Here is a 24,722-nt window from a genome sequence, read left to right on the forward strand (position 1 = left end):
AGAGAGAGAATTATGTAAAAAAAACCGTATTTCTTCAGTTAACTTTTGAGAAAAGAATTATATTTTAAAAGCAATTTACTAATTTACATTTATTCAGAATTTTTTGTGGACACTGCTCTTATCTTGTAAAGATAATTCTTCCGTCCAGTCCACGTTAAAATCTGGTGGTGGGATATTATCAGTGTCCGGTTCCTATCTTTATCCGCAAATAAAAGTGTAGTCTTGATAATTTGAGTGTCAGTCCCATAAGAAACTAATTAACATTTGCTTTTCACACGTTAGGTATAATTGTCAATAGACGTAACTTTCACGTACAAGAATTTGTTGTTTCGAATTCATCGACGAAGCACAGGCGACCTTCTTATCGTTCCATAAACCGTGGATAGTAGGCTATTCTCGTTCGTATTTTCGATGTGTACCGCAACGTTGAGACCGTGTCTCGCATGATTCCGTTAATAGATTAGTAACGTGAGAGGGTGGCGTGGGAGAAAGTAGTGCGACCATAATTAATCGTTTCCCCTGCTTGGGAACCCCAAGCTGTGAAGAGGCTTCAGTCTCTCCGATCTCTAACTGTACAACCTCTATAGAGAAAAATCGTATTTGCAACATTTATGTAACCTCAACATTTGCAACACGGTTCAGGTGAAACAGATAACCAGTAGTTTGGAGGAGGAACGCATCTGGGCTCAAGAACTCGAGAACGAGAGGGACCAACTTAGAGAACGATTAGACGTGGAGGTGCGACTCCGCGAGAAGCAGGACACGGATCGTATGCGAGATATCGACGAGTTGCGTGAGAAGGTGAAAGATTTGGAGGAGCAGCTATTCAAGAAAGACACCTCTATGCAACAATACAAAAATGACCTCGTCGAGCGCGACAGACTCGTCAAAGAGAAGAGCGCGTTGCTGCTGGAAAAGTGCCAAGCGTACGAGGAGCTCAACCTGGTCTCCGAGAAGAGGAAACAGCAGATCGTTCAATTGAGAGCGTCTGTAAAGACTCGTGACGACACCCTCACGGATCTAAACTATAAGCATCGCATGTTGTTATCACAGGTGAACTAGTTTTTACCTTTATGACAGAGTCTTGATCTTAATTTGAAAAGTAAGATTTGATTAATAAAATATAAAAAAATTTGTTATAACAGAAGTATTATTTTACGCGATTTTCACTGATTTATCGATCTTCTTTATAAGTATCATATTTAACGCTTTAAATGGATCTATTTATGAATCTTGACTGGTAGCTAGACTGGTTGCATATAATGGATGGTCTTTGAATAAGATAGATAACACATTTAGTGCTAAATACGTGGTGAGAATGCGGCCTCAGTTATCTCAGGCCTGCTTCTGTCTTAAATCTCCCATAATTTTCTCATATTGCCCTATCCGTTATAATTACCGTTTATCTACATTGTAGTGTGAAAATGGATATGGTAAACGCTCACCGTCCAGCAGCCCCTCTGCTTTGAATTCATTAGCGTGCCGTTTATCGCCGCCTATGGGGCAAAAACCGTCTTGTGTTCGTGACATAATGGATATGGATAGTACGTATACTGATTTGGAATCGTACAGAGAAAAAACGGTGAATTTATTATCACCTCTGCAAACGATCGGCGAAGATACCAAAGAATTTAGCCAATTAACAAAGGTTAGTGATCTTGACAAAGATTAAACATTTCTCATTAACTTACTATATATGATAAGACAATACGTGTTTGATTATAGGAACTAGAAGAAAGAGACAATGAATTGAAGCGGCTAGAAGAGGCAAGGAAGCAATTGGTACTCAGACTGTGTAACACGCAGAAACACGCGGAAAATACAGAGCAGAGACTGAAGAAGATTGAAAGCGATCACAAGAAAGCTATCAAAGCGATACAAGGCTTCATGGAGCGTGAAGAACAGATGCGAGATTGGAACGTGCGGAAAGAACGGAGGATCCAAGAATTGGAGATGGAGTTACGCAAGTTGCTGGGCTCCGATGACACGAAGGTGAGAAGGGACGAGCACGATCTCGTCTTGTTGAAGGACCTTGGCGTTATAAACGTGGACGGCAACGAGAACAATTCCTACAAACAGGTCAATATTGCGATTTATTTGGTTTGAATTTTTGTTGGTCCCTATGTTTCTATGTAACGAAACATGAAGATACTTTGCTTGGTGAGAAGCACGATCGGACAACTCAATATATCGGACTCTTTCTTTTAGAATCACTGAATTCATCTAACTTCTACTTCTTTCTTTCTATTTTATGGCATTATTACTATCATTGCATGATTCTCTTATTGTTTGGGATTATATATTAACTGATTTAATTCAAAGTGGAAATTGTCATCGAATTTATTACATAACACTTTATTTTGAATTTTTTTGATCCATCTTGTGTTTTATAGTTTTTTTATTGTTGAAAATGTTTTCTGATATATTACCAGCGGATATTTTCTAACTTACTGATTATTTAATGAGTATAAGAGATAATATACTTTCTTTCCTTTTTTTATAGGAACCTAAGTAGGATTATCGTGCGACTTAATTTGCACGTAATATACATCGGAAACAAAATAATAAAAACTAATATTTCTAAAAGTTCAGACTTTATAAGTACTTCTTATTATTTTATTATGTTAAATATTAGAAAAAAATTATCAATTTACTCAGTTTCTTCAGTTTCTTCATTTAACCTGCTTTGATGACAAAATTATCGCGCCCGTTTCCGAAAGAGTCGCGAACGTGTCGGTCGGCGAAAGATCCCCGATCTTAAACCGTGGCCCGCTTGGTATCTTGGGAATATCTTGGAGAAGACGCGACCGTAATCTATTAATAGAGGCCGTCGTCTCTCTTCTCGCAGCTTCTTACGGTTTACGCGTTGCGCTACGCGGCAGTCCTCGTACGAAAACTCACCTCGACCGATCTGCCGCCGCTGTCGCGGTAGCGCCGAACGAACAATAATACACAAGTACAGTAATACGAGCAACAAAAGAGACAGATTCGTCGCCAATCTTCCAACCCTCGGGTATTCGAGAAAGACTTGCGTATACTCTGAAAATATATAACGTACGTCACTAAGTCTTATTTCAATCGATATAGCGAAAGTTACTACTTACTGACACACATGTAGAGAGTAAACAAGAATTTTCTATTTAAGTAATTCGCGTGAAAATTAACAAAATATTCATTGATTCAAAACTTTTCTTTTTTCCAAGTTGTGAATAAGGTGGGCGAAATGTTATATTAATGATGTAAATTTTTGACTAATTGCAATCACAGGGAGCTGTAGCAAATCAGAGGTAGATATTAAAACTAACCAGTGGACGCGAAGAGATAGTTGATACCGACGTAATCTTTGCGGAAATAGATATTCACCAGTGCTTCGTGATCGAGTTAGCATTGACGTAGAGTATCTATCCATAAATCGATCGATTGATCATTTTGCTTTCATTTCTGCCCCGATTCTGGTTGAGTTTAAAGTTCAGGCATAAACAAATATGTTCTCCTGTCTATATACCTCAATGCGGATGGAGGTAGGTATGGTGCTGTTGAGTGCGTGCTTTCTCTCGATGTCTCGATTGGGACACTACTTGCAGACTGTAAAACTTGTACGCTCTGTTATACAGCATGATTGCATGTTATATTTGATTAATATTTGTCGAGGTGGGTTTTTATTCGAATTATCACTTGTTATGATTTGTAGTGGAGTGTACTGAAGTATTGTTTGAAAAATTGCATGAATTTGTTATTAAAAAAGAAAACACATGTATCGTCAGTCCATATTTCCAAATCTTAATGTATATTTTTACAAAATAGTAATTAAAAATAGAATCGTAATTTCGTACACTTCATATAATTGCAGGCTATATTTTAAAAATATACTATGTAACTTCCAAAATAGTGAATTTCTTTTATGTTAGAAGTAGCAGAAGTTATGACAGAAAACCTGTTTTTCTTTTATAGGGACCGGCGATTGTCACACTTGTTCCTCCGCGATGTTGGTCTAAAAGAACGAAAATTAACAAATAATTGTAACCTAGTCCAAATACATAACTTGCATGTAATCTTTTGACAATCCATTCTTTGGTTTAACATTTTTCAAAACCTATCAAAAATTCTCCACATTAAACATGTGAATTTAATCGTACTGTAATCGAAATTATATCATTAAATAAAATGTTTTCAGTGAACCTAGTAGTTTGGTTTTTATTGACGAGAACGATACTTTATGCTTGCAGCAACGTTTCGAAGAAATGGAAAGCAACATTAATGATTTGAGGGGCGAAATCGAGACAATAAAAACTGAGAAGAATCTCTTGGAAAAACGAATACAGGTTGAATCTGAAGTAAGTTTACAAATATATTTTATTACTCAATATTGATATGATATAGAAATTATGTATACGTATATATCTAAGTCCAGTGTAAATAATTCAACTTGCATAATTAAAAAATACTCTTATATTTTTACGTTTCTATTTTATAAAATTAAACGTATGTTAAAAATATGTTCAAGAATTTTAATTATATTACAATTTTACTTATTTTTATGGGAGTCAACTTGGTTTTTATCTCTTGTTTCAGGAACTACAAGGACGTCTTCACGATAAAGAGCAGAAAATCGAAATACTAGAGACTGAAAAGCAGACTGTTGCGAGAGAATTAACAGACAAAATCATTGAACTAGATAAACTCAAGCATGCTGAAACGAATACCAGTATCATCGAGGATGATGCTCCGCAAAAAGAAGAACTGCTTGAACAACTGAAAGTACAGAATACCGAGATTGAGGAGAAAAACCGAAAGATCGAACAACTGACGAAGGAGCTGCAGGTGAAAACTCAGAATCTGCAGAAGCTAGTCAACACAGAGCTCTGGAGCAAGAATAAGGAGATCGCCAAACTGCATAATCATATGACAGCGTCGTACAACCCTGACAGAAGCCGCAACAAGCCGGAGGCCGTTCAGGAAAATGGTAGTTTGCAACTGACATGTCTCATTCGCGAATTAAACGAGATCGGTATCAAAGCAACCTTTGCGAACGAGACCGCTCATCTGAATTACATCAACGAAGACGGGACGGTGGACATGAAGACGTTAAGAGAATACGTTTGTAGGCTGACGAATCAGAAAAACGATCTCGAAAAGGAGGTAGACTACCTGAAGTGGCTGAAACTAGTCTCGAAACCCGACATCAATATGGAGATCGACAGTTGTGAAGACGACAGTGAATGGGCGAAGAAATACTGCGAGCTATTGCGCACACATCTTAAGGATCTCATGAAGTTCATGAAAGAAATGCTAAAGAACGCCGAACGTGCAGACACTGCCGGCACGGAGCACAAAAAGATGGTATTGGACGTTCTGCTTAATTCGAAGATGCTGTCGGACGATTTTGTACGTGCTCTCGATGACGTATCCACACAGGATAGCGTAATCGCGAACGATAGACTCGAGTGTTCCATAAAGAAGACTCGACCCGAAGACGTTGCAGAAGCGATGAAGAATCAAGCCTCACAGTCGGACTCCGAGGCGTTCTCCGAACCTGATCGAACGGTTTCCATGGCTAGAATTGGGTTACAAGAGACGCAACACAAGACTCCAAGCCGATCCAGATTCTCGAAGTATATAGCGAAGACTTGCAGCGACTCTGAAGACTCGACAGATTATGTGCCTTATTATAAAACCTACCAGAACGATATAAACGATCTGGATACGAGTCACCAGATACAGGAATTGAAGGAAACGAATAATATGTTGTATTCGGAACTAAACGCCCTGAGGAACGATCTGGTTACTAAAGTCTCTTTTGACTGTGTAAGTAGAATTATATATTTTCAAATAATATTCAATAGGTCTTCAGAAATTGAAATTTAGAATATATGTAGAATTACATTTTAAGCATATAAATTGAAATTAATATCTAATCAGAGTACTTTAAATGATACACTTGAAATATTGAACGTGCATTCATTTTTCTCTTTAGGCAATCGACGAAAAATTAACTCCTTTTATTACGAAATTAGAAAAGTCTCAAAGATTTTGCGAAAAGTTACAAGTTTCTCTAGAAAAAAGAATACACGAGTTTCACACCTTGAAAAAGCAGAACAGCATTCGCAAGACGCAATTGGAGAAAAAGATCAATGACATGGAACAGATGGCAAGCGAAATGACTAAACAGAAGACTGAATTGTTGCAATTCAGAGATAATACTGAGAGGAAAACGACGGATACTTTGTTGATCCTTAACAAAGAAAACGAATCGGTATCAACACTTCTTTCATACGCTGCTTTGTAAGAATTCGTGGGAGAACTCAATAATTTGATTTTCAGTTACGAGCAAGAATTAAACAGCTGGAAGAGGAAAACGAAACTGCCAAAGCAACCATATCCATCCTCAGGAAAGAACTGGAACACCTCACTCTTTCGCATAGTGAGATATTTGTGGAGAATAGCAAGCTAACTAACGACAAATTGAGGCTCGAACAGGAAATTAGAAAAATGGAGAGCCGATACGACGTAACCGTCCGCTCGTTGCATGACAAATTCAGCAAAGAGGTAAGTGAGAACACATATTAGTCCTTGGTGTCGTTTCCCCGTGCGTGTGTTATTACTTACACGTGATGCATTCATTGTACAGATATCCGATTTGAATCAGATCAATGACTCACATAGAGCAAGAGTACAGGAACTCGAGACCGCAAATAAAGAGTTTAGAAGGCACATGGCGGTGTGCGAGGCTAGCGATTCGGCGCCGAGCTCTAGCGGGGTATCGTCGATACCCACGGACACCACACTCAAACAAACTTGCGAAGACATCCTGCAAGAATATCAACCTTATAACGTTAGTTTAAATAGACAATTTCTAACATTAAATGTCTAGTGGGAAGACCTAGATTGAAGTTTGAGCTTTTTTAAGTAACCTTTAAGTCTGAGATACTCGCACAATGTGTAATTACTTGAGAGCTTTGTATAAAATATGATTGGTTTAGTATTAATAATTGGTTTAGTATAAATAATTGATTTTTTCCACTATTGACTAATATTAACAAAATTACACAAATTGTGAATTATACGTAACTGATATATGATAACCATATCATTCTAATAAAACTATTGATATTCTAATAAAACTAAATAATTGCATGATAAATTTATATCGTACATTCTTTCGTTTTGTTGTATTTGGGAACTTTTATTAACAATTTTAATTGCTAAATGTAAAATATAGTTCTTAATTTGCAGAACTCGCAGTATTGGCAACTGACGAATTATTCTACTATGGGAGCGCGCAGCAAGTCTAGTTGTTCGCCGGATTTAGGAATAGAAAGCGACGCCGCTGTCACTACTGTGAGACCCTTAAAAGATACATTAAAGATCACGGAATCGATGACTAATTTGCTGAGCGATGAGGAGAATGGGAATGGTAATCACAGAGCTCGAGACGCAAGTAGCCAAAGTCCATTACCGATAGAAGGTACATTTTAAGATAAACATTACTTTTTTTAATAGTTATTTTGTCGTATTAATTTTATTATTTTCTTTATTAATATATTATATTTTTTGTGTATAATAGTTTTCAGATTTACTTTTAACTGATAAATCAATTAAAAATAAAGTCTTATGACTTTTTTTATAGGTCTTGACGAGGTGGAAGCTTTAAAGCAGGAGAACGAAACGTTAAAGCGACGATTGATGAAAACTAGGAGAGCACTAGAAGACACATTTGAACACTTATCCGCCTCAAACAAAAATAAAAAGAATGTCGAGAAAGCAATAATAAAGCAGCTAATGATTACGAAGAATGTCTTGAAGAAGACAAGGACATTCGAAGAACCTTTGAACGATTAACAGAGACTACAGACTGACGCATGAAGAACGAAAAAGAAGAAGCAGCATGACATTATTATTCGTGTGATTAGACGTTCTTGAGGATTTATTGTTCAATTACACGAATGTATCGTGTTTTGTCTATTTCTTATTTATTCTTTTCTAATATTTATGAGATGAGAAAACAAACAGTACATATCGGTACAAAGAGCTACGATATATACTCATATAGGCATTAACATGGTTACAAAATTTTTTAACAAGAAAGTTTCTAAACGAAAATATTTTCATATTGACAAAACACTATTTTTGTTAAAGACAGAAATACAAAAACGAAACGGAAGAGAGTTTATGATGACACTGTACATTAAATTTGTATATATTTATATAATAGAATACGCACATGTATGACATTTTCGTAGATTTTCTTTTTCCGTGGAGGAGTTCTTCCAAATGCTGATTACGGCGTCGTCGGACCGCGCCGTTTGTTATAGTCAGCATTTGTTCGTTGACGTATTTCGCTTTACGATTAACAGAAATTCGCGCGTGTGTGTACATAAGTATTTTATGTATCATAATGTAGAATCTCTCTGTACATAGTCACCATGAATAAAGTGCCATTGATATTTAGAATTTATACTACAAGTACGTATCCCTCGATAAGCGAAAGAAATGATTTGATCGTAATGATTTGATCGTAATGATGACGATCCGAAATCATTTCACATCACTTATGCGAATGATGGGATGCTTTTGATAATTCGTATCAATTGCATGTATATAAGTTGCATTTACTTGCAATTTTATTTGGATGCAAAATCGATATCCCGTTAACACTTACAGGTTATTTCCTCCTTTTGGTATTTTTATCTTATTTTGTTAACAATTAAGTCTCGTTTATGCAATTATCAATTTATCCAAAAGCAAATAAATGCAAATTTACGTAGCACAAGTGAAATGTACGTTTGTATTGTGTGATAAGTTTTTCGCAGTTTCGATTCTACGTGCGCGGGTGCGTCCAGTGTTGGGATTCGTGTAGAAATAAAGGTGCAACGGTATAAGATTATGATAGAATTTTTATTATCACTCCATGACTAGATAATAATATAAAGATCCGTAATAACTCATAGTGATGTGAAGTGTACGAATTGCGCCGGACACACAAATTTCTACGGCCGCGCGCACACCCGGCGAAGAGCGGAGAAGTACGATTCTTATACTGTACAACATTAATCTCTCTTACTAGTCTAATATACCTTTCTCATCCGTTTCCTTCCTTCGCCTTCGCGACAATCGCACCCGCTGGTAGAACGAATGCTTAGAGAAAAATGAGGGGAAGTATCGGGAGGGACGATAGAGGAGGGAGCGGAATACCGAAGGATTTTATGTACAATTCTACAGTGACGTTCTCACGTCTCTGCCGCTGCTTCCGCTCATGTTGCACGCAAGCATGCCGCTTAATAATAAATATGAGACACGTAGATCAATTACAGTACGATATATGTTAGTAACTGTTGATAACATTCTCAATAGAACTAATCCATAGAACCATAATGAGGAAAGTTGGAAGAATTACAACGATAAAGTATGAGATATGATATATATTCGTATATTTCATCTTATATACGATATAAAAAGAGTTATATGTATAATATAAGATGAAATATCCAGCAACATTATGTATATGTGTGTGTATTGTGGGCGTTCTATGAGGATGTTTTGCGTTGTCAATTGATTGAAGAACAAGAAAACAATTGTGTTTGTGAATCCAAACGTGCCTCATATATCATTACTGCGTTTTATGCTTAGTACTTATCGTATATTCAAGTCGATCAACTTTTTTCTCTTCTGTTTTGATTATTAACATGTCTTGCGATTTACGAGACGGGAACAGCCTCCCGACTTCTTCTCTCTGTATACACAATGGCGAGTCGCTTATGAATTATCGTTAATCGACGGCTTTACGTTGACCTCGTTAATCGATCAGCAGCGAGGTGCGGTTCAAAGTTAATGTAATTTTGATCGTTGACCGTGCAGATCGACGCGCGAAAGCAACAACGCATTGTAATTGAATCCGTGAGAGAAGCGGCGATCAGTTTTGTTCTAATGACAATAATAAAGATAATTTAACGCTCCGCGTATTTCGCTTGTTACAATCGTCGCGAGTGTCCAAAAGAGTGTACAACGTAACGAGCATCTCGCACTCGTGACTTTCGCACGTCGATCCTCTTGCTTAAACTTCAACTAGTGAAGAAAAATTTCTGAAGCAGATTCACTCGATTTTGAATATTATTTCTGTAAAATATAACACTTTGGTCACACCGAATCTAAGATAAAAGAAAGCAAAACTGCCTCGCATGGAACCGATGGTCCATGTGTACGCGGTCACTGCGAGTTAGACTTCGATTTTCCGAACTTGAAGAACAATACTCAAAATCGGAGACGTCCTCAAATCGGATCGACTTTCCCTATGAGTTTATAATTCGTACTATTTACAATACACATCTCAAGGTTCTAGCGTCACACGCAAGCAAGGTAGATCGCCAACGCACGCCCGATTTTCAGGCTCCAAGTCTCCGACTTTCACTAACACAACCAGACAATTTAGCAAGATGACAATCTTGCTAAAAATTCAGATTATTCACGCGCGCGCACATACACACACTCACCCAGCCACACACACATACACACAGTGTTCTATCTCGATATCCTCGAGAGTCTTAAAGACAAAAAGAAGATATTACGTACAAGGCCTCTATACACAATAAGAAAAGACGGAAATTCGATTCGATCGACGATTCGAAATTTCTCGCATTCACGTCTTCCTGCGAGCAGTAGACACGCTAAAACTGACATGGATCTATGCCAATTATCGTTTGATGTTCTTTAAAAACTTGTTTCATGGAAATCGGGCTCAAGCTGCGGTATGGTCATACGGATTATCGTATTCGTCGTGATGGTGCGAATCCGAGCCAATTGGACGAACGCATCGTATGCCGAGACTCTGCGACTGTAAAATCACTCGTTAATTGAACTGCAAATTTTTTCTTTCTTATACTTTGTGAAACAATTGTATTGCGAGAAGAATTTTATTGCAAGTGGAAACATAGCCTTCTGCACCTGTTAAAGATCAGGACAGTTATTGTGAAATTGATCCTATAGGAATAATTCTGTTGTCCGTTATTCCCGATAGGAATAATTCCGTTATTCTCCAGATTCTTAGTGCTGTCTAGAAAAAACAAAATTGTTCCGATGAGCAATCTTTGCGACTAGTTTTGTAATAACTGTTTAGAACGGAATGGACTAAACTGAAGTTGATTGACAATTGGTCGTTCGGCGTCAACGATGTTGGTTATCGAGCTCCTCTCACAATCCGGTCACAACGAATCGATCCGCGTATCGAACAGTTCGGGACGCGTTTAACACTACCTCCTATTTTATTATTCGACAATTAAACTCCGTAATACCGAGAAACGAGGAACTTGTACATAAATATATTTAGATTAATCGTAGTATCGAATGCGAATCATACGTGTGCCATTAAGTGTAACGTTAAACGGCGTCGATACGGCCGCTTGGATGACGAGAGATCGAGAGGGACGGTGTAAAATACCGGTATAGAATAACTTCGTACAATACAGACACACGCAAGCCGTATGAGACGTCGATGTCGATCACAATCTGTCGCCGACGTCGAAGATGTCGCGTCGTTTTCGCCAAGAGCTATCTTCAATAGCTTCCTCGCGACATCATCTTACACGATTTTCGAAATAACGAAATACTGAAATAACGTATATTATTGTTTTTAGAATTACACGATGAAAAGTATGAATGTCAAGATCTTCTTCTTAATTAGAATTAGATTAACGATAATCATCCTAATTAAGAAAAAGATATCGATCAACACGTTGGGTGTCGCGCACGATCTATCAGTGGACACATCTTGGTCTTCTCGCTATTAAGGGAGATTTTGTCATAATATCATTAATTGATATATAATTATCGATAGTGCACGCGACGAGAATGGAAAAGCGCATAAAATTGGCACAACACAGAACGTGTCAAAAAAGAGATTTTTCCTGAAGAAATGACCAAGTGGCTTACACGGGAAGACACCCCTTGGAAATGTATCAGACTTCACGATACACCTTATTCAGGGTGACCCAAATGTTCAGCGAAAAGTGAAGATTACTGGCGCTTTTCTCTTCGCAAAAAGACGATAACGACAACGACAGCGACGACGATGACGACGACGACAGCGACGACGATGACGACGACGGCAAGATCGCCGGCGTCAGGTGCACGCTCCGCGCCGGTAGCACGTTATTCTATACGGTATTTGGCGGCGCGCGGTTTTGACGGGTTATGTGGCGTAATGGGAGTGGGAGTGCGAATGGTGGTGAGCGTGCGGGGGTGGCGGCTCGCCGAGCCAGGAGTCCGGCGACGGCGGAAAATCGGGGTAACCGCCGCCACCGCCGCTACCACCGCCGCCGCCGCCACCTCCGCCGCCACCGCCGCCGCTGGACTCGTTGCTCAGATCCGACGCTGGTCCTGGCACCATGCCGCCCGGTCCCCCTGGAATCATACGGTTCGCGTCAGTCGTAAAACTATGGTACGTGCTCGGATAATTTAACCCTTTGCACTCGCATATCTGCTTTCAGTTGTCGGAGCCAAGTGAACGTTAATCAAGTGCTTTAATTATTTGCTTTCAAAATATTATATAATTAAGAGACACATGTAAAAAGACGTAACATTAAAGACACATGTAACAAGATCTTGCAAAATTTGAAAGTACATTTTTTCTCATATTTTGCAAAAAGAATAGATCAAAATATTTATTAAATGGCTGATACACTGAGCTACGATTAGATTAAAAATTATTATGACTGCAAAGAGTTAACGCTCAAGTCTTCCCGTCCCTTTCTAATCCTCGTGTATTGTCAGTTACAGAGAGACTCATTTTGAGGTGAATTGAAAGTTGAAAATCGAGCGTGAGTTGCGGAAAAATTATGTCCATCTAGAATACTGAAGAAGTTGGACGAATTCGAAGAAGATAATTTAATCGAGAGAGAAAAGGAGAATGAGGAGTCTACTAGAGCGTTGAAACTTCAGAGAGTAATCAGCCGATTACGTCAATAGATTAATCTCTTCCGAGCGCACCTCGGAAGTGATAATCCGCTTACCGAGGGTGGTGTACACCGAGAGACCGGCATCTGGCGGGTACGGGAACTGAGGTAAGGACGGTGATCTGGACGTTGAGAGATACGGCGGTGTCGTCGCACCCAGATAACCACGGGGTGGCCCACTCCCGGCTCCGTTACCACCGCCGCCTGGACTCGCACCTTCGCCATCCAGGCCCATGTTCACCACCGTGCCGTAGCTGTCGTTGCTCAAGTCTGTGGGCAGATCAGTTCGCTTTCAGAATTCTATGGTACGTGCTCGAATAATTTAAAGGAATAAATGAGGCATAAAGGTTAAAGGAATAAATGAGGCGTACACGGAAAACGCAGCGAAATATAAAAACCACGACATGACGTTAATTATTGTATTTGTTACTTCGCTGAAAATATACCAGAGTCTTTAATAAGTCAGTTAACGCTGTACTCAAATAGACGGAAATAGTTTTGACAGATGGCTAAAAAAATGCTTTCAACTTCGTACGGGGAACTGTCTGTTCGCGATGAATGATCGTTCCAACGTTAGAACTCGATAGTCGAAAGTCGAGGCGCGGCCGGCGATCGCATCCATTGTGTCTGAGACTTCCAGTACCCAGATGCTTGCTACCCGAGGGGAAGACGATCTCCTCAAATATTCAGGAGATCGCGGAGGCTAACTGCCGGCTCACCGTGTCCGAGATTTCAGGAAGATTGCGGCCCGTCCTTGAATTTATGCCCGCTATTACCTGTACTTACCCGGGAACGAGTACCGCGCTTAATATACCGCTCGTCCCGATCGTTTTAAACGGCGGCTGGCGATGATTAGGAATAATTTTGACGTCCTCGCAGAATTTAAGTGTGAACAATGAGTTTCAATAAATTTACTCGGAGAACTTCTCGAATGTAAGTATGCCCGAAATTTGGTTAATTGAAATGTTTGGTAATTGTGTAAAAGGTTTGGTAACTTTATCTGACCAACACTACCTTATGTGTTATTAGGATGAGAATGCAACTTACCGTGATGACCAAAAGTAGAGTCCAAGTCTACCTTCAGCTCGTCCTTGTCGAGAAGCTTATCATGCCTAGGCGAGTGACCACCAGCACCGGAACCCTTCATACTGCGAAAATATTGCGACCACCTTGTCCGACCAGCGTCTTTCTTCAGCCTCTTCTCTTTCGCCCTTCTACAGGTAAGAAATTATAATGATAATATTTTAAAATAATTGTCGCTGTGGACATCTGAAGTGCTTAATAACATTATTGTCTATCGTTATCATGAACGAAAACTTCCAGAAATAAACCCACAAAATAGAAAATATTGAAGTGAATTACTTAGTATCAGGAGCTTATAAAAGTTTGTCGGATTTTTAATCGTATTTCTTTTATTAATAATAAGAAAATAGTATAGGCCACGTTCAGTCAAAATATCTACTATCGTTACACGTCACTTTCTGCTATATTTCGAGTAATTGTCTGATTTCGCGCCTGAGAAGTGATTTATTTCTTGAGTCAATGAAATTATCGATAAACTTTTTCAAGTTTCTGATATTACCGAAATAATGACAATGTTTAATGATTCCGCCAAAGTTAGGTTTATGTAATAAATAACATGATTGCCTTTATGATATTTAGAGGTGTATTTTTCAGCGACATTTAAAGATAGTGTGTCGTATTATCAATAAAAATATCTGCAAATCGATAACTGTGTCGAAATTTCTAATGTGAAAGTTGTTATTTATCGTTCTAATACCGCGCGCGTCGATAAAGCCGCGAAAAAGAATAAATTCTGGAGATGTGATAAACAACTTTTGCTCATTGAACTATGTACCGCATATCAAGTACTTATGATAAATAACGTTCTCGTATCTCTAGCATCTCGTATAAATTTCTAGTTCCTATTATATCGCGTCATGTCTGTGCACTTTCTAAAAAAAAATGTATCTTATCTCGCAGCAGCAGACGTACATTAATCTCGCATTACATCAAATATCGGCGTGAGTTCGCTAGAAAACTATATTGCACGTGCACATTTTATAAATTTACGTATAGGTATAATATTTATCTCGAGTCATTGATAGAAACCTTATTTACTTATCCTTCGTGTTATTTTCACGGACGCTTTCTAACACCATTCTCACTTGATAAGCGACTACGGATCCGCTTTTACAGATAAAACATTTTTCTTTAAAGAGCGAAACAGATACTTTGTCATATAATATCACGTAGTGCCACTTGAGCGATAAGAGGGAAAAATGTACAAACGTGTGGCTGGAAAGTACAGTGTCTGCGAGTATTGCAATCATAGTGTATGTAGGACAAGCTTCGTCGTATTTTGTAGACATCTTAATTCTCTTATTGTATATGATCCTTATTTTATTCGAATTTTCTCAATTGCGAGGCAAAAATTTGCTTTGAAATTAATGAATGTCCATTTAATAATTAATTACGTTATTTCGTATTTTTTAACGTTGAAAGGAATTGAAATATATTTTTTCGGATTCTTTAGTCACGAATATCTCGATTGCTTCCATTATAAATGGCTTCAGAAACCATACCAGAAACCATGCAGATGCAGAATCCTAACGATGAGCCGGTACCTCCCTCTTAATTTGATGGTATCGTTAGGACCCTAAATTAATTTTTCTCGTAAGACTTCTATATGAATTATCTTTCATCTTTACTGAATTCGTTTTTACCGGATATGATTTTAAATTCGGAATTTATATCGATTCCACTGAAATCGAGAAGAGTCCTCATCTCTCTTCATCTCATTGTACGATATTGGACGCGTGTCTAGTTTGACTGCATGTAGGATAAACTGAAGAAAACGCCTGGAGAAACCTTATAAGTGCTATTCGATTTGTCTTACCTATTTTGAAACCAGACTTGAACGACGCGCATATCGAGGCCGGTGTCTTGAGACAGCTGTTCTCGCACATGTCTCGCTGGTTTCGGACTGGTGTTGTACGCCAGCTTGAGAGTCTCGAGTTGCTTCGCCGTGATCGTCGTTCGCGGCCTCTTGTTAGGTTGATCACCGTCTATACTTCCCCCGTCCGCTAATTCTGGAATTTGTTAGTTATCATATATTACATATTACACGCGTGAATTTTTATTTAACCGATCAACTCTTAGAATTCGTTAATTATGTCAGAAATATCCAAGAGTCTACTTATAGTTCCTCTGAGATATATCTTACTTTTTATTCACTTCTCCACCGGCGAGAAAAATTACAAAATTATCCGGAAGAATTTTTCCATCGCGTTCTAATCTTAAGAAAAGAATTTATTGTCGTTCATGTATCTGTGCATATACGCGAGATAAAAATGCAGAAGTCAACGGCGAAAATTATTTATTCGGGATTAAACCGACACAGTGGGAAAAAAGTCATAGGTTAATGAAATTACGCGGCGGAAAGATGAAATTCGCGAGGAAGAACAGCCGCCCTTGCGAGAATGGCATCTGCCAGTAGAGAGAGCGTAGAAGGTCAAAGGGTAACGGGTAGAGCTTATCTCACCTTTCGCCTTTGCCTGCTCGTAATCGGGCTTGCAGACGAGCTTCCTGTCTTCCATGAGATAAAATTCGTCGCCGGTGTCCAGTTGGCGAGAGCAAAGGGCGCACGAGAAACACGTCAGATGATAAACCAATTCCTGCGCCCTTCGTACCACCTGCGAAGGCGCCAGACCTTGGCCGCAGCCCGCGCATTTCGTCCCGAAACGCCTGCCACACCAACAACATACAACATTTTCACATTACATTCACACATTAATGACAAAACTATACGCTATCGTATGCATATAAATTGTTATCGCGATTCGTCCGATTATTAACGCGGCGGTGAGAACGACATGGTGCTTATAAAGTTCCAGGACGATACTTGCTGATGACGATTAGTAAAAACGATAATTTCTTATATGATAATAAATAGAAAAGAATAAAGAAATGTAATTCATTCTTTGTTGTCAGATTCGGCGAAGTCGCGAGAACGATTCCTCGATGGTGACGTTCGAAACAAAAGATCGGGTCGGCAAGAGTATGAGAGATAGCGTGGCGAGGAGTATGGCTAAAAGAAAGACGATTTAGCTTCGAGGGAAAGAAAAATGGCGCCTTGTCTTATGGACAAATGAGGAAGAGCACGCTACCCTCTCTCCCGACGGAATCGATACCGGAATACTCGATATACGTGCTTCGAGGAGAGCAACATTTCTTCCGCCTTCCGTCATACATACTTCGTTATTACCAATAAGTCGATAAGCCGAGTAACAATAATGTCGGATGAAGTCGTCGGTAAGATTCATTTAATTTCCTTTTTTGATAAATTTGCATCGAGGTTGAACCGTTTTCTTGAAGATACGATCAAACGACTGTAAGCCAAATTTCAATTGGAATCGTAAGCCGTGATAAATGATTCAGATAAAACGCGCGCAAAAAAATTATTTTGTTGCGCACAGAAAGATATTTTCAGTTATAAATGTGGTATAAATATATTGTGAATATATCTTTGAATTATAAAAGAATAATTCAAGCGGTTTCCCGAAATATAATTAAAACGTCTATATCGAGGAAACACTTGAAATAATTAATTAATATACTTATTAATTGGAAGTACGAGTTAATTATTCGAATTTTAAAATTGTGCAATATTAATTTTACAGGAATAAAAGAGAACAGAGTGCTTCGCAAAATTTTAATTGGAAACCGCGCCGTATTTCGAAAATATTCAGAGTTATGTTAACAACTATTGATGCTTACTTGAAGAAGTCGTCCTTGCAAAACACATGACCGTTCCTCGCGAAGCACTTATCAGTCAACCTGGCACCGCAGTCCCGACACGTGAGGCATCTTGCATGCCAACACCTCTCCAACACCCTTAAAACGTATTTGTCCAAAATAACTTCCTGGCATCCCCCGCACTTTGGTATCGAGGCTGTAACATAACGATTAGAGCATAATAAGTAAACTGGCTTTCTAAGTTGAAGCACGCAACGATAAGTACTACAAGGTAATAACAATATCGGCGATTTGAGGACCATAAGATGTCATTTCAAGAAAGTGTAGCAAAGATACAATATATCTACTTGCAGTTTAAGATAACATTTTATTGTATACTATTACAATGAAGTAATTAATCTCACTATCAATGCCTGTCTATTACGCGTTAACACTTCTCGGTGTTACGTCAATATCTCCGGACAAGACGGTAGTACACACGCGTTACTTTATCTTTTCGTTCACTCCTCGATAATTGATATAGCAATTATTTTCAGGCATCTTTGGGATAGAAAGTCACATCGACAACTTGCAGGAACAAACAACCCGAAGGACGTCGAGTAATCTTGATATTTCCGGTGATCTTGTCTATTGCAGCTCGTCGACACTTACAGTAGAGGATCTCCGGGATATGCGAAGGCAGACCGAGCTCAATGGCAGGTTGATCTAATGGGTGCATGTCTCCGTGCGATATCGCAGAGCCGACGCTGTCGATACGATCCACGCTGCTGGCTTCCTGGCGAACGTTGCGCGACTCCGGACTGCTCTGCGGCGTCAGGACGTCGTGCCGTCGCGATTGGTACATCCCTTCTAGAGGAAGAGCCTCGCACCCCAACATCTCCAGACTTATCATAGTCATAGCTGCCACTTTCGCGCGCGACACTCCACTCGCTGGTATTATCTAAGCGTTCTCGCGACGTGGGCTCGAACCATTCTACGTCACGAGACTACCGAAGGAGAGAGATATTGCGATCTCGTCTGATCGCGATCCTTTTCACAGAGGTGAAAACAATTATCTTCAACGCTCAATATTTTCGCGAAGGTTTAATGCCGGGCACTGATTGGAGATGACGGCGTTTTACACAAAATCCAAGCTTATCTCAAGGACGATTTTAACACAACTTTGCAGAGTGGTCTTATACAGGATTATTTCTCAATTTTTGAAAGCGGATATATTGTGCAAAATAAGACAAAACAGACTTGTCTGTCTTCTTTTCTGAGCTACGATGTCGTTGAAGGTTTTTAACAATTGAATGTTTCGGATCCGAAGAAGTCATCACCTTCGCACTTGCCTAGATAGCAACGCTTGATCAGTGCTCGAAGTTTATGGATTGCACAAAATTTGTTCAAACAAGTTTTTCCAGGTATACGACGTGGTATCTTTTGTTGAAACTTTCTTTAGATTATAATCGTAAATAACACTGATATTACGCGTATTTGTTGCAGAGTTTTACAATCCGGACAAACAAGTCAACTATTCGTTAACTTTATCTTATCGCACCAATACTTCTTTGAACATCGACGCCTTTGGAGGTCAGCTTGTCGTCTTCAGCGAAAGTGCCACTGTGTAGAATTACGTTAATCAATCCAACGTCCAGTAATGTCTCCTCTCCACGATGATATTTCCTTGCAATTTCTGGAGTATCATTTTCTTTCAATGGCCGTTTACTCCACCAAACACTAGTTAAGTTTATGAGAAATAAGTAACACTGGTATCTTGCTTTATAAACAATAACACCTGTTCATTTTTTCTTCCAATTGACAAAACCAATTCCAAAACCCAACTCTAACATTCTACTTTAATTAGATCTAATTATCTCTTTCTCTATTAAGATTAAGTTTTAAACACATTTTTATTCTCGACAACAGCCATCAAACAACACATTTCCAATCATCGATAACGAAACTCGATAATCTTGACTTGCAGAGATGATCAACGAATTCACATCATCAACAACGGATCAAAATCTTCAATCTTGACTGGTCCAGGCACGTTGTCGACCTCCTGCAAGAGAATCTTCTCTACACATATGAGGATAAGAACTGCCAACAAGATAAGCACAGTGCGAGGGTACGCGCACGACTGGCTGATCAGCGACTCATGTTGCTTGTGCGCACGTGACACACGTGGGTGTGGCGGCTCCTTGGTGGGGCACATGTCTGGATTATTGGGTGCGGACGGCACCCACGCTAACGTTCTGTTGGGTGCCGATTGGAGAGAAGCTCGACCGCCTCCAATATGGCGCACGCCACCGACACCGAACGACTCCGGCGCACTGGGGATGCTCTGCTACCCCTGGTGCTTCCAGCGCGATAGATACGCGGAGGGATGAGAGAATGAAGCAGCGGATCCGGAGGAGTGGTGGCGAGGCAACCCCGCTAGTCGCGCTGATGGTGGACGATATTAATCCTTTCAGACAGAAAGTCAGAGGTGCCTTCGGTAAGACGGCAGTGAAGCCGATCTTTGTGCGCGTACATTTTTTTGCTCGGCTTACACTCTCGTTGTCGAGGGTTATGGTCATGCGTGGGTCTCGAAGAGAGTACGTCAAGTTCCACGAATGTTGAGGTTGATGGAACGAACGATCGCTGCTTTCCCCAAGCAGATCCACGCTAATTTCCTTGTAGCTGCGAGAAGCGATAAACGGGCAATGAAAACAATAAGCCCGACTATGCATTCCAACGGATAAAGTTCAATTTACCCGAAGTAAAGTTCAGATTTTCCCGATTTCCAGTTTTCTATGCAAAATGCTGCTATCCTCGAAGAAAAGCTCACCAGACCCATTATAATGTCACATTCATTAAAGATGCAAAGCCAGCGAACTGTGTACACCTTTATCGCGGATCAACAAATTCGCGGAAAAGTAACGAGGGAGGAGGGAACTGAGGATACCTTATTTTATACTGGATATTGAGAATCCCGGAAAATAAGAGCGTTGTCTGCGCTTAATAACGCGACACACCGAGTCCGCGACTTATCGGTGCGTCGCGACGGTCGTATTCATTGGAATCGTCGCGCAAAAGAATTCGGGAATCATCCCCCGGGAGTTCCTTTGAGCATGGGCCACTGCTTTCCTTCGATTCGGTAAGCAACGAGGAGCTGCCGTAAGTAAAGATAGAGGCTTGTAGTAGGAGGAGAAGATGAAGAAAAGAAAGAAAAAAGGACAGACGGAGAAAGAGAGAGAGAGGGCGAGGACAAAAGGAACCGAGCAAAATTAAGAATGGTCACGGGGATGAGGGACGCCATTTTATAATCTTGCTCGAGATCATTCGCGTATATTTCTTTTCCGTTCACCTCCTCCGCGTTTCTTCCTTTTTTTTTATCCTTTCTTCTGTTCTGTTCGCGCATATTCGACTGTACGCGGATCAATTATACGCGCATTTATACGCTGAAAAAAAGAATTTGTTGATTTAACTAAAATTACATTATTAATTAATTATTTTTAGCCCTAACCAAAATTTTAATTAATTAATTATTTTGTTACTCCAACCATATTTTTGGTCGTTCTAACATAAAAATGATAGTAGTAATACACACATAAAGTTAGTAGAATTTAGTAAATCAATGATTTTTCTACCGTAATTTATAGTAATTATTTTTCTACGTAATTATAATTACAAATGCCAAACATTTTTTTTCAATGTGCGTGTTGTTAGATTGAAGGACGCGCTCGCAACGACAGAACGGTCCTTCTCGATCTCGGTCTATTTCCAGCCGATTATTTTTCTTTTTTTCACATGCAATTCGTGCGTAGTTGATTGGCTTCGTGACTTCGATTTTCGCATAGAACATACACATGCTCGTACATGTTTCACACAAACGGACACGTCGATGAAAATCGCACGGAGACGCGCTGATCGATGCATGACATTTCCCTAACGCGTCGCGACGATCGTTAAATTTTCCACCTGACCACAGGCTAACAGATGGCACGGGGTGCCTTCTATGCACACGGTTGATGCCCATAAAATCTGTCATGCATACCCGTCGTCGATATTACCGTCAAAAGGGTGTATCGCCGAAAATAAGCTGCGCGATAAATGAGCGGAGCTGCCTGATTTCTATATCAACTGTCACGCCACATGAATACATTAAATATGGACCGCGTTAAGATCACGCAGAACACATTAAATAATTTATTAGTGAAGGAAGTCTCCCGTGTTAGCTGTGTACTTGCACGCACGTACATTAGATTTTATAAACTAATTCCTTTAGGTTCTAATAATTTTTAGTAGAAAATCGGTGAGAACATTTTATTTTATAGACATGAAAAATTACAAGTACTATATTTTCATACATTTTGAGAAAGACTGTATGCAGAGGAGAAAATGGTTCTCTAAAAATATGTATTTTTTCTGCAGATATCACGTGAATACAAACAAGCTACAAAAGGAATTTCTATGCCGTATTATATTATTTTCATATTACTAATACTGCATATTATATTTTATACTTTTGAGCTTCTAGATCTCCGGGAAACTTGCGATAACGAAGATCCAACTTGTTCGCCGACAGCGAAGTCGTCATCACGACTTTCCGCGAACGCAATTACCGTGCGCCACGTCGGCTTTCCTCTCACAAATCGAACAGGAACTCTCGACCTCGGCGTCTACGACGACCCTATCTCGAATTCGGCGACGGGGGTGTCTTTGCGATTGCGCGACCTCGTGACTTCCGTGGGCGTCCTCACCGAGCTTCGATCACGCGAACCCACCCTTTGTCGGTTCCGCTGCACACACGTCGACACGCCTCCAGGAGTCGTCCGTCACCGTAAAAAGCATCGCCGCGGGGGGTTGCAGGAAGACCCGTTGCGGAAGGGTAGAGGACGCGTCGAACCGCTCGTTTCGCTCACCTACACCTAGTTCGCGCAGGGTTTATAGTTGCGCGCGGTTTTATCGCTGCGGAGCTTCTGGTGTCGCGCCCTTAGGGGGAGACTTGCTCCAACTCATTCTGAGTGGTCGTGAGAAAAAGTCCACGCTTTAGTTAATATAGCGGATGGCGGGTATACGTAGTATAAGCAAGTATCTCGTAATTATTCCGTTTATTCTTATAATGATACTTATTATGATATTTTCTATGATCTTATTATGATATATTTCATATCTAATTTATATATTTATTAAATTTACTAGATGAACCTGAGAGAAAGAGAGAGAGAAAGAGAGAAGAGAAAAAAAATGTTTCATTTAGTATATTAAGGACAATGGATAAAGTTATTTCTAAGTTCTTTATCAAATAGCTCGCGTATCAAGTTCCCAGCTCTGACGGAGAACGCTATAAAACAATTATTGCTGTAATGACGTCTCTTTTCTTCATCATCTCCGCCACGAACGAGTCATAAAGTGCCAACCGCGGCTGGCTTGTGTTTTGACAATCGTGGAAAGAAGGAAGCGCAGAGGCAAAGAGAAAGAGAAAGAAATCATGGCCCGTTGGTTATGAAGACAGAAACAAGAATCGAAATAAAAAGAAACGCCATGGGCCCGGACTTGCAATTAGTGAACGGAGAGGCGACCGCTATGAAATATAAAGGTCCATATACGCGGCACGTTTTTTAATTTAACTTGCTCTAGACCGGCGGTGAGATAGGAGGCACGAGGGAAGGGGAAGACCCAGAGGCAGTCTAACTCAGGGGATACGACTGCATATAATCGAATTTGCACCGGGGAGATCTCTTTCTCTATGGGCGTTTCCATTACGTTGGCGGGCGATAAATTACGCCACCCTTGCCGCGTAAATAGGTTTGAATTTATGCCGCCCGTTTTGTCCCATTTACGCATATGGTTTTTTATTCCAGTTCCAGCGGAGCTACGACGGAGATATCGACGGAGGTGCTTCCAACTAGCCCCGCGCCGAAAGTCGCGCCGCGACTGGAATTTTCACAGAGATGCTTTATACGTATTGAAAAGGGCGAGAAGGATCTTCTGCAGAATAATCCGTTAAAACAATAATAATAATAATAATAACTCTAACAAATAATAATAATAACTCTAACAAAATGTCATTTTTTCAGGTCAACTTCCCAACCTGGAGAATTTGCCATCGTCAGAACTGACGACGAATAACAGAATGCAAAATACAGGTATGAAAAACTTCCTCTTTTCGTCCCCAAGTATTTCTTCGTGGTTCACATTTTCAGAATGAAGAGAGAGGTTTCACTTTGACCCTGTTTCAGAGCACGATATGCAGATCTGGCTGTGGACGCGAGAGAGAACTTCGGCTTTCCTCGCAAAGAGCGCGCGGCCGACGCATACGAGCCGGCAGCAGATGTGCCATTGTGTCGGCGACGAGGAAGCGAATACAAGTCGCTGGAAGGTGCGCGTATCCAGGACAAGCATATCCACAGCGTGCCGCGGGCAAACAAGGAAGAGCGAAGCGGATGAAAGGGACTCGCTCGCGTGGGTGCGTCGACATGGTAGAACGACCGCGGGCACCCTCCGTCGCTTCTCTCTCGCCCCCTCCTTCCTTCTCCCTCGACCTGGCTTCGGGAGAGCGCGCGAACCCCACGGAAAGCTCCTCCGCGGGCTCACAAAGCCCGCTCGACGACAGCCTCCTCCTATTGTCGTGCTGGCTCAACCTGAGCGCGAAAGAGACAGAGAAAGGGAGAGTTCTCTCCGTTCCGACGATTAAATGGGCTTAAGCGACATACGGACGCGCATTTGCCCGTCATAGCGAGACCGATGCACTTGCGCGCGGAGACCTTTCCATTTCGCTCGAATTTACCTGTCGGCTATGCGGCGACATACCGGACAGGCGCGCGCTGCGAGGGAAAGCACTAATCTGAACGGTCAAAAGCCCGGCGGTGAGTCTCGCCAAGAGTGAGACCCGATTCTTCTACATGACTTTTAACTGAAAAGGTAATTACACTGTTCACATGAACTCCTCGTACTCCATAATTAATTCAACTCTAGTCCCAATAACTTGGCAATAAAGAAATTTTTTAGTAAAGAAGCTTCTATTTCTATCATAATGTTTCGATGTACACA

General features: G+C 40.3%; 2 protein-coding genes across 12 annotated transcripts in view; one reads left to right on the forward strand and one right to left on the reverse strand.

Annotated features, from left to right (window-relative positions):
* LOC116845479 (centrosomin) overlaps positions 1–8,455 on the forward strand; it is a 32,022-nt gene extending 23,567 nt beyond the window's left edge. For 4 of the 6 annotated variants that reach the window (XM_032818211.1, XM_032818209.1, XM_032818212.1 and 1 more), the window contains 10 exons: positions 643–1,053; positions 1,418–1,648; positions 1,726–2,079; positions 4,227–4,334; positions 4,573–5,805; positions 5,975–6,253; positions 6,322–6,546; positions 6,629–6,832; positions 7,234–7,465; positions 7,628–8,455. In XM_032818211.1, coding sequence (XP_032674102.1) covers positions 643–1,053; positions 1,418–1,648; positions 1,726–2,079; positions 4,227–4,334; positions 4,573–5,805; positions 5,975–6,253; positions 6,322–6,546; positions 6,629–6,832; positions 7,234–7,465; positions 7,628–7,839 — 3,489 coding nt within the window. In that variant the 3' untranslated portion in view covers positions 7,840–8,455. The remainder of the gene's footprint in view (positions 1–642; positions 1,054–1,417; positions 1,649–1,725; positions 2,080–4,226; positions 4,335–4,572; positions 5,806–5,974; positions 6,254–6,321; positions 6,547–6,628; positions 6,833–7,233; positions 7,466–7,627) is intronic. The other 2 variants (XM_032818213.1, XM_032818215.1) reach the window with 2 other exon arrangements.
* Positions 8,456–8,876: 421 nt separating this feature from the next.
* The window catches only part of LOC116845485 (LIM/homeobox protein Lhx3), a 52,240-nt gene continuing 36,394 nt past the window's right edge, over positions 8,877–24,722 (reverse strand). For 2 of the 6 annotated variants that reach the window (XM_032818235.1, XM_032818233.1), the window contains 6 exons: positions 17,724–17,898; positions 16,489–16,691; positions 15,844–16,036; positions 13,992–14,158; positions 13,002–13,214; positions 8,877–12,393 (listed from right to left, as the gene is read on the reverse strand). In XM_032818235.1, coding sequence (XP_032674126.1) covers positions 12,182–12,393; positions 13,002–13,214; positions 13,992–14,158; positions 15,844–16,036; positions 16,489–16,691; positions 17,724–17,898 — 1,163 coding nt within the window. In that variant the 3' untranslated portion in view covers positions 8,877–12,181. Of the gene's footprint in view, positions 12,394–13,001; positions 13,215–13,991; positions 14,159–15,843; positions 16,037–16,488; positions 16,701–17,723; positions 17,899–18,353; positions 19,192–24,722 lie in introns of those variants that run through there. The other 4 variants (XM_032818234.1, XM_032818232.1, XM_032818237.1 and 1 more) reach the window with 3 other exon arrangements.

This window comes from Odontomachus brunneus, unplaced genomic scaffold (assembly GCF_010583005.1).
Source record: "Odontomachus brunneus isolate Ranch 3 - 2012 unplaced genomic scaffold, Obru_v1 Obru_scaffold_052, whole genome shotgun sequence".
NCBI lineage: Eukaryota > Metazoa > Arthropoda > Insecta > Hymenoptera > Formicidae > Odontomachus > Odontomachus brunneus.